At 37.7% G+C, this 10,947-nt stretch overlaps 1 protein-coding gene across 1 annotated transcript in view; it reads left to right on the top strand.

The window, feature by feature from the left end:
• Positions 1 to 504: 504 nt before the first annotated feature.
• Positions 505 to 10,947, top strand: part of MMS22L (MMS22 like, DNA repair protein) — a 174,884-nt gene continuing 164,441 nt past the window's right edge. The window contains 4 exon segments of the mRNA XM_044004415.1: positions 505 to 657; positions 1,111 to 1,280; positions 3,936 to 4,061; positions 6,442 to 6,491. Coding sequence (XP_043860350.1) covers positions 1,126 to 1,280; positions 3,936 to 4,061; positions 6,442 to 6,491 — 331 coding nt within the window. The 5' untranslated portion in view covers positions 505 to 657; positions 1,111 to 1,125.

Below are 10,947 nucleotides of genomic sequence, written 5' to 3'. Positions count from 1 at the left end.
ACCCTTTTTGCCTCGGTTTCCTCTTCTGTAAAGAGAAGGAAATGGCAAATCTCTCCCAAGAAAACTGCAAATGGAGTCAGGAAGAGTCAGACACGACTGAAATGACTGAACACTGAACAAGGTCCCTTCCAGAGTTCTAAATCTATGGTCCTAAATTCCAAGAAAGGATGGGCCCAGGAGAAAAAAAAAGCTCTTGAATTTCGGGAAGGAACAACAGCAGTAAAGCGATGTGCTAAACTAACTTCAGATTCACTCACAGGACTCTTCCTGTTAATCCTATGAAGTGGTGGTTGTACTCATAAGTGCGCACGCGCAAGTCATTCAATTTCCACTCGCAGCTCCGCCCCCAGCCCACTGATTATCATCACTCTCTTTCAATGGGAAAGTCGGAAAGAATGGAGTCCTCGGGAGACCTGCTCTCGCGAGATCTTCCTGTCTTCCCTGCTGCCAGGCCGAGATGCCCGGGCTTTGAGAACAGGAGGAGCCTGAACTTGGGGCGAGGCGTGCTGGCCGCCGGGCTAGGCCCCGCCTCCTCCTGGGCGCGCTTGCGTTAGGTGGCGGGAATTTCACTTGTTCCGGCTCAGGCGCTTTAGCTGAGGTGGCAGGGCTGACCTCCCGAACCCGAGCTGAGCGGCCGTCGTGGTGCCCGGTGGCAAGGTACTGATTCCCTGGTCTTCTCCCTATGCCAAGGGCAATCAGGTCCTGCCTTCCCTCCTCACCCCAACCCCTCTTCACTGTGCGGGACAGGCGCTCTGGGAAGCTGCGCCTAAGAGGTGGGGGGGGGGGAGGGGGGTGGCCAGTCCGGAAACGTGCACAGGCCGAGCCTGCCCGCCCCCTGTGTTTTCCCCCTCCCCTTTTTGGTGTCTTCATACTCGCCTGAACTATTGCAGTGGAAGGGATCGAAAGGGGCCCGTCTGCAGCAACCCCCTTCACCTCCCCATTTTACAGAGAAGAAAACTGGAGTTGCTCTCTGGCAGAACTTGAACTGGTCACCGTCCTCGCCAGTTTAGGAAGCCTCCTTGAAAACTTTGCCATCATTTTCCATTCCCTCAGTTAGACCAGCCTGCTTGTGCCGATTTAAAACCACAGCAACCCGAAACTTTTTTTCAGGTAACGGTGTAAGCAATGGATGGCCACCCCATGGCGTCTTCATTCCTTACTGAAAGTTTGGAGATGGAGCTAGAGAAGGAATGGTGTAGACCCCCTTGCTTTTCTTGTGTCTCTGATGGAAGGAAAAGTTTTTCTCAGGATTCCCACCTGGCAAGTGGATCTCTGAAGAGGTAAGAACTGGGCGACTTGTTCTCCTTCGTTAGTTCATTAATAGCTTTGCTGTCAATGGCCAATTGATAAGAGTTTGTGGGAAAATGATACTGATTCTTGTCTAAATTTTGTTCCTGCCCTTGCCATGCTTAAGAAACACCCTTGGCTTCATACACGCAATCTTACCCTTGGCTTCTTGGCGAGAGCATCCCCAACATGGTTCAGGAGAGTCAAGATATGACATTAGGTAGACTTTTCTGAATGGTGTGAGTTTGGTTGTGGAAGATAGGAGATTTGAGACTCTTAGTTGTATATTAATATAGAGTTGTTAAACTGGAACTTCCTTAGAAGGTTGCTATGTTTTGGCATAGGTTTTTCTCCTCCTCCCCATTTATTTCATTCATTCATATATATGTATATGTACATGATATATATTTCTCCATATATTGACATTCATTTTCAGGCTGTGTGTGTTCACACACACACACATAGCTATATGTATACACATATATGTATACTTAGAGCTTGAAAATGAATGAAATTTTTTTTAAAGCACGTGTGAAATTTATGTATTCACATGAGTTTTGAATTTTGAGGAAATACTTTCACAAAGCTATTTACATTGCTCAACATTTTGTCTCTCTTTTGAAATTGCTTTCAGTTTACTTATCAAGTCAAAGTTTTAACTTGTTACTCTATGGTAACACTTGTTATATTTTTCTTTTGAACTTTTATTTTTATCCATTAACAAGCATTTATTTTTTCCTGTCCCACCAGCCTCCTCCCCCCTATTGAAAAACAAAACCCTTGTAAAAATGTGCATTGCCAAGCAAAATAACTTCCCACATTGGTCATGTTCAAAAATATACTTCTCATACTTTATCTTGAGTCAGTCACCTCTCTCAGGAGATGGATAGCTTGCTTCATTATCAATCCTGTGGATTTGTGATTGGTCACTGCATTCATCAGAGTTCTTAAGTCTTTCATAATTGTTTGTCTTGATAGTGTCCTATAAATTGTTCTTCTGGTTCTGCTTACTTCACTCTTCATTTCATACAGGTATTAGAAGGTTTCTCTGAACCCATCCCTGTCAACATTTCTTGTAAGAGGCACAATAATATTCTATTGTATTAATATACCATAATTTGCTCAGCCATTCCCCACTTAATAGTCACACTTTTACTTTCCAGTTTATTGCTACTATAAAGAGCTGCTGTAAATGGTTTTGTATATATGATCTTTTCCCTCTTTCTTTGATCTCTTTGGGGTATAGGCCTATTAGTGGTACCATTGGATCAAAAGTTATGCACTGGTTAGTGAACTAGGGGGCACAGTTCTAAATTGATCTCCAGAATGATTAGCAATTCATAGCTCCTCATAGTTTTCCTGCAGCCCTTCCAACATTTGACATTTTCCTTTGCCAGAGGTGGAACCTCGGAGTTGTTCTTTATTTTTCTATTAGAGATTTGGAGCATTTTTTTCCATTTGGCTATTTATACCTTGGATTTATACCCTTGCAAGCTGCCCGTTTATATCTTCTGACCATTTATCAATTGGAGAATGGCTCTTATTCTTATAAATTTGAATCAGTTCTTTGTATATCTTGGAAATGAGACCTTTAATAAAGAAACTTGGTTGCAAAAATGTTTTCCTATTAAACTATTTCCTTTCTAATTTTAGTTGATTTGGCTTTGTGCAAGAACTTTTTAAATTCATGTAATCAAAATGATCTATTTTAGCTTGCATCCATAGTTTAAAAAATATTTTTTTTCCTTGGGTCTTTATTTTATTTAGTGTATGACCTTTTATAGTTGTCATGTATGTATTCCTCTGTGATCAATCACATTATTCAACAGTTTTGCTCAGAGTGACTTTTAACTAGATTTCAAAGTCAAATATACCTCTTAACAGAACTAATGCAATCATTAATCAAGAGAGTGTTGTGACCTAATTCTGTTTTTAAAAGATTACTTTATAGGGACACCTTTCAAATTACTCTCTGAGACAGACATTAACTTACAGCACACCAGGCTCCGTATTATACCAGAGTACTTTTATTAATTTTGTTATAAGTTTGTAAGGTAAGTACTTTGTCGCCTGATGCTTTACAAGCTTGAGGGAAGGGGCCATGTTTTATTTATTTTTCTCTCTCAGAACCTTGGATATGGTAGGCATACGGTAGATGTTTTATTTTCTGTCAGTCAATCACCTAGTTTTTATTAAGTGCCTACTGTGTGCCAGTTACTGTGCTGAGCATTAAAAAAAGTCTCTTATTTCAAGGAGCTTGCTGTGTAGTGGGGGAGACAACATGCATACAACTACTTAGATGTGTATAGGATAAGTTACTGGTAATCTCCAAGAGAAGACACTAAGACTAAGGAAGACTTGGAACTGTGGAAGGCTTCTTGCAGAATGAAAGACTTTAAATGAGACTTGAAGGAAGCTGAAAGACAGAGAAGGGCAGGGAGAGCCTTCCATGCATGGGGGATAGACAGTGAAAATTGAGTCAAGAGATGGAGTGTTGTGTGCAAGGATCAGAAAGGATGATGTTATTGAGTGAACTAATGTTGTCATACCATAATAATAAAAAGTTTTGTCATACACCATGTAGCACAATAATTTCTTTGAAGTCTATACCAAAAAGCCGTGACAGAATTCAAATGTTCATATTTCAGGTTGATGCTTAGCTTGGACCCTTTACCAACCAACTTTGAAGAAGATATAGTGGAACTCTTTGGCTTCCAGTGGGTGACTGAAATTGCATTAGTGAATTCTTCTAGAGATCTCTTTTCTTTATGCAGGTATGTGTTTTTTTAGGGGAGTTGGAGTGAATAGCATGGGTGAACAGATAGTGACGAACCTACTACTTTAAAAGCCAGAAAAGTATAGAACTTATTTCAAACATTTTATAGTAACATGAAGATGTATAACAGTCTCGTTTGTGAGATCAATAATCTGTATTATTTATCTTCTTCATCTTGTAGCAAAAGTAAATTTGACTGAATAATCTTTTTATTGTCTTAATAATCCTGTTCTTTATAGCCTTCTATATTTGTTGGGTATTCCATTTGCTGTTTTACAGCTTAAGTGACCTTGTGTAAATCACTTCATCTGTTCAGGCACTGTTTTTTTCATCTGCAAAATATAAGTGATTTGTTGTGGTTTCTAAGGTTCCTTCCAATAATCATATGACTCTAAATTATCTAAAAGTGGGGGAAAATTTTTAAAAGACACTTTGCTTATGTAAACATTGAGTCCTTTTGATGACTTGTGGAGCTTAAGCCTAAAATTTCAAAATCTCTTCCTGGTTCTATAAAAAGACACATGTCAAATCAACTTTGATAATTCTTTGAAGTTGTTGAAGACAGAAAGATCAAGAGAGTGACATCATCCAAAAGCCCATAGTAAAAAAGTATTTCTGATACATGGAAAAGGGAATTGAATAGTCTGGTTCTTTCCTGCATATAGGAGATTATTTTTGGTTAAAGTTATTTCTATGGGGCAAAGATATGGAGCAAGAGAGGATGTTATAGATAGTGAATGTAGGTTGGCTTTTCTAGGAATTATAGGTAAGTAGATGATTTGGGGTAAGGAAGTAGATTTGGGAGTAGCTAGGTGGCACAGTAGATAGTGTGCTGGCCCTGGTGTTGGGAAGATCTGAGTTCAAATCTCACCTCAGACACTTACTAGCTGTGTGACCCTGGGCAAGTCACTTAATCCCAATTGCTTTAAACATCCGAGGCCATCTTGCCACTGGTCCCAGATGTTTCTGGAGGAGAGAACAAGATTGGTGACCTTGCACAGCCCTCCCTCACTTAAATCCAATTCAGTGCAAGTCATGACATCACTCTGATGTCATGGTCCTCCTCAAGAAGGAAGGACCATCACCACCACCAACAAGGTAAGTAGAATTGAGATGGGGGTGTAACAAACTGACAAGTGTCATTGTTTGGCATCTTAAGTTATAGTGCCTTATATAGTGGATAGAATGCTGGACCCATTCAGAAATATCTAGGTGCAGATCTTTCCTTTTGTATTTAATTGTTATGTAAATATGGGCAAGTCACATAAATTCTATTTACTTATTTCTTCATCTATAAAGTTGGCATAATAATACCCAGAGAGCCTATCTCAGAGAGTGATTGTTGTGGAACTCAAAAGAGTTAATGTATGAAAATTATTTGGAAACTTTAAAGGGCTGTATGTATAATAATATATTGATATGTAATAAACTATTATTATTTGCTCAAAAATACCAGTTCTTGATATTTCCCCTTTTTTTAAACTTCTAGTTGCATTATTATAAATACTGTCCTGTTTGATCCAGACCTTATTATCCTCCTTGCAGGAAAGCAAATCACCTGTAATTGCTAGTCTGAGAGAGTTGGCTAGTGGACTAAGAAGTTGGGTGACTTAATTCATGGTCACATAACCAGCATATAGGAGAGGCAAGACTTGAGCCTATTTCTTCCTGACAGCTGGCTTGTTATCCACTATACCTGGTGTTTCTCACTGTACATTTCTTATGTAATTGTTTTATTGTCTCATTATTTGGTGTGTAAAAGTTTTATAAGCACATTCAGGACAAACAAAACTCAAAATGTTAATAGGGTTTGAACATTATAGTTAAGACCTACTCGTCTCCCTTTTGGTTCTAGAAATGAAACGATGTTATAGGTTTTTGTACCTGGAATTCTTTTTTTTTTTTTAATTATTATTGGGGGGGGGGGCGCGAAGCAATTGGGGTTAAGTGACTTGCCCAGGGTCACACAGCTAGTGAGTATCAAGTGTCTGAGGCCAAATTTGAACTCAGGTCCTCCTGAATCCAGGATCAGTGCTCTATCCACTGCGCCACCTAGCTGCCCCTTACCTGTAATTCTTAATAGAATTTCTGAGGCCAGGATGTGAGTTGAAAGAAAATTCTCTATTTTATAGGAAAAACTTCATTACTTCATTATCTGAGATAACCCCATGAGAATTACACACTGATTATGTTCCCTAAATATTCAGTAGGTACTATGAATTTATGAAATATTCATTTAAAATGTTTCAGAAGGAAAAGTCTGATATAAACAAAGGAGGAGCTATGTAGTCTGCAGTATTATATTTGGAAATATTTGCAAGATGGCCTTTCTATCATATAAACTATCTGAACTGACCTTTTCTTTTTATTTAAAACAGGCAACAAATTTACAAATTGGAAACACTATTACAAAGCACCTGTGATTTGAGTAAGTTTAAAAGTTTTAAATATAGCAAAAGTCATTATCATTCAATAATGTGAGATTTCTGGATTTTTTTTTTCAGATTGGGGTTTTGTTATAATAGAGTAATAGAATTCCCATTCTCAGTTTGGAAAACCAGAAGAAGAAAAAGAATTGATAACTAGTTTCTCTGTTCTGAAAAAAAATAAATTAAAAGTTTGTTTAACTCAGAAGAGGGGAGGGAAGGAAAAAGGGTGGGAGGGAGACATTTGTTAAGCACTGAATATAGGCCAGGCACCATGTTAAGCACTTTATAAATAACTCAACAACCCTGAGAGATAGGTGCTATTATTATTTTCATTTTAAAGATGAGGAGACTGAGGCAGACAGAGGTTAAGTGACCTACCTAGGGACTGACAGCCTTTAGCAAGTGTCTGAGGCTAGGTTTAAGCTCAAGTCTTTCTCCAGGCCTGGTGCTCTATCCACTGAACTGTCTGCCTGTAGGACATGTGGGAAATGTCATGCATATACTGTCTTAAATCAGTTTTCTTTTCTGATCTTCTCTGGATCTTTTATTTTGGTAGGTAGTTGAATTTTGGGGAGCAAAAGTAGTTGGGACATTTGATGCAGGGAAGGGAGAATAGGGAATAAAATGGCCAATTATTTAGCTGTTGCACAAGGTAGTTCTTTTCTGCCATCTCCTATAAAAGTAAATATGAAAAAGTTGGGTTCTTTTGTTACATATAGAATAGACACTCTTCCTACAACCTTATCTCTTTGCCTCATTGTGGAAGGTAGAAGGAATCTAAATTGTCTGAGACCAGACCTGTGGGATGAAAGCTCTTTCAAGTCTTAGCACACAGGAAAAGTTCAGCGTTTAGGGGTTTTGAGCATGGTTTCTTGTTTGGGGACTAGCTTAGCCAAATCCAGAGAGGCACATCAGTTTGGCCTCATCATAACTTGTTTTTTGGATACAGCAATTCATGAAGACTCTGCCTTAAGATGTAGAGGGGTTGCGATTTTCATCATTAGAAGGTGTTCCCCCAAAGAAAACATAAATCAAATAGGGACTGTTTTTTCCTTTGTTATTGTCTTTTGTTTTTTCTTTGTATTTCTAGGGCTTAACACAGTACCTGGCACAGAGTAGGTGCTTAATAAAAAGCTTTTTGACTTGTCTTGAAATAATTTTTAAAAATTAAACATTATTATTTTTACAAATTATTTATTCCACTTTTTGAGGGGCAATACAAACAAAATTTATGTATTTGAAAATGAATTGTCCATGGTATAGATAGTCCTATACCGGGTATTAGGGATCTTTATATAATAATAGAAAAATTACGTAATCACTAAGCATATAGATTATTTCCAAATTTTTGCTACTTTAAATCAAATAGTTATGAATATTTTGAATGGATACATCCTTTTTTCCTCCTATGACATTTTAGAATAAAATCCTTCTTAGCGATGGAGTCTCTAAGGGATTTGATCAGTTTTGTGACTTATTTGTTGTTGTATTTTGCTTCAAACTGTGTTTACTAGACTTCCCCTGTCAACAGTGTATTAGAATGTCTAGTTCCCCATAACTCTGTCAACATTTTTTCATCAGTGTTTTTCTTTCAATTTTAATGGTATTCCTTTTGATTGCAAAACATCTCTGTCTTTATATAATCCAACCAGTGTCTTTGTCTCTAATAATTTATTCCATTTGTTTGATAAAAGTGCTTTTCATCTTATTGGTGGAGGCATGCATTCCTTTTTCTTCAATTTTTTTATCATTAAAAAATTAGTGATTTTAGTACCTCTTTTTATTTATTCATTTATTTATTTATTCATTTATTTATTTATTTATTTATTTTAGTGAGGCAATTGGGGTTAAGTGACTTGCCCAGGGTCACACAGCTAGCAAGTGTTATAAGGGGCTAAAATTCTAGCTAATCTATCTAAAATATCTAATGAACCTCTGTAATAATCTTATGGACCAAGGGCCTTTTTTCATTCTGGAGAAGTAATAGAGAAATAAGAGAGGAACAGAACTTCAAGTTCTCAAGACTATTGTCCCTACTTGGTACCCATCAAAAGTAGTAGTAACGAGAATTATTGCTAATTCCTTGAAACTTCCTAAGATCATACATAGCTAAAGGGCTGAAAGAGACATGAAAGGACATTCAGTCTAGCTCTCTCATTTTACAGATGAAGAAACAGAGGCACGACGAGTTTACATGGTTTGCCCAGTGTCACACAGTTTAGTATGTGCTGGAGTTTGGACTTTAATTAAGGTCCACTTGACTCCAAATCCAGTACCCTATCTTCATCAGATAGTGTACTTTGAGCTCATCGATGTGGTTGATTCCTCCCACAGGTGACAACCCATTCATACCCCATGTTCTTTTACACCTCTTGTCCATGTCCTCCTGACACACTGGGAGCCTGCTTCCAGATCTCTTGACACAAAATAGATATCGATGGTCATGGAAGTTATCCTTTTGTTATCCCTTACACTTGTTATATGATCAGTCAATCCCCATTCCCTGTGGTTCATCTTTGATTGTTTTCCCTTAACTTTGCTTTTTCTGCTGTTTTTCTTTGATAAGATATTGTAGCCTATTCAGGTATCTCTCTGCTGCCCTTTGTGTTTGTGCCTGCAACTCTTTAATTCTTTTGAAGTTGGTGTTTCACGAGTCAAAACAATGCAGCATTGCTAGAAGAATATTCAGAATAAAAAGAGGGCACTCTATTTCATAGAGATAGATGCTTGGGGGCCTGACTACAAAGACAGCTCATTTGGAAATGACTCACATCAGTAACCAATCATTTCCTGTTTGCTAAAATCTATTTGTGTGTGTGTGTGTGTGTGTGTGTGTGTGTGTGTGAGAGAGAGAGAGAGAGAGATGTAGTGCTTGCCATGTTTAGGACTTGTTAACCCTCTTCTTGAAGAGAGTATTCTTTATTTGCAGACTTGAGGTTTCTTTATAGTTTAAAAGCTTTTGTACTGTCATATTTTTCATTTTTGAACTATATTTTCCAATATGTTTCACTGTCTTATCACAAGCTCCCTTTTGTATTGAAACCTCCAAACATTAATTTATTTTGATTTAATTTTCAGGGTTTTAAGCTCTTCACAGAACTTTTTTTTTCTACTTCCTTATATTCTGGAATACATTTTAATACCTACACTACAATTATTTTTGTAATGGTAGTTTTACAACTGCTTTTCATGGATTCATTGTGTCATAACCAATGAAATGATGTTTCTTGTTATCTTTAGGTATAGGATCAACCAAACTCCAAACTTTTATGTACCATTTCTAGGAAAACCAGTGAGTCATCCTTCCATTTAGTGGCTATTTGTTTTCTGGTTTAATTTATAGTAAGAATGTCAAGATTAAGAGCAGCTAGGTGGCAAAGTGGATAAAGCACCAACCCTAGATTCAGGAGAATTTGAGTTCAAATGTGGCCTCAGACCCTTGACACTTACTAGCTGTGTGACCCTGGGCAAGTCACTTAACCCTCATTGCCCCGCAAAAAAAAGCGTCAAGATGTCTGTCCACTCTTTGGTCACAGGACAAGGATCTCATATTCATCAGTTAAGTGAATTTTTAGAGGAAGTAAAAAAAAAGACAAAACACTGATTCTTAGCATCCTCTGCTACTTTCTGACCTTTCTTCTTCTGTAGGAAGGACCAAAGGACCAAAGGACTTTGTGTGTTTTCTTTATTTCATGGGTCTCTTTGGCCAAAGAATTAATTGCCAGGTGATTATGTGCTGGAGATAAGCCTCTCCATCCTTAGCTTGGCTCATCCGTGAAGAACAGATAGTCTGTATTTGAAACCTTTACAGAATGGCAGTGCATTTGCTGGCATTGGCTGCATGTCACTATAAGGTATCAGAAAGGACTTTGTGAAGAGTGTTAAGAGCTTACAAAACTTTCTACCTACATTATCTCATTTGTTCTCGAAAGTACATCTTACAAGGGGGTTAGGAAAAGTATTATTTTCCCCATTTTACAAATAAGGAAACTGAAGCTTAAAGGCAAAATCTCATAGTAAGTAAAAGAGGCAGAGCTCACACCAACTCTTCTAACCCTAATTCTATAAGTAGGATTCTCTAAGTGACCATAAATTTTTTTAGTATCTTTTTATTTAATTTGGTAATTTTCATTTGTGCAGAAGTTACCATATTGTCAAATTTCTGCAAGCTATCTGAAATTAATGTACAGAAATTATTTTTCATGTACTCTTTTTCTTTTTTTTTTTTTAGTGAGGCAATTGGGGTTAAGTGACTTGCCCAGGGTCACACAGCTAGTAAGTGTGTGTTAAGTGTCTGAGGCCGGATTTGAACTCAGGTACTACTGACTCCAGGGCCGGTGCTCTATCCACTGCGCCACCTAGCTGCCCCTCATGTACTCTTTTTTAAAAATTAACATTTTGATTTAAAGTTCTGAGTTTCAAATTCTATCCCTTCCTCTTTACTTTCCTCCTCTC

This window comes from Dromiciops gliroides, chromosome 4, assembly GCF_019393635.1.
Source record: "Dromiciops gliroides isolate mDroGli1 chromosome 4, mDroGli1.pri, whole genome shotgun sequence".
Classification (NCBI taxonomy): domain Eukaryota; kingdom Metazoa; phylum Chordata; class Mammalia; order Microbiotheria; family Microbiotheriidae; genus Dromiciops; species Dromiciops gliroides.
The sequence above is the reverse complement of the archived record's forward strand: the minus strand, read 5'-3'. Positions and strand labels throughout refer to the sequence as shown.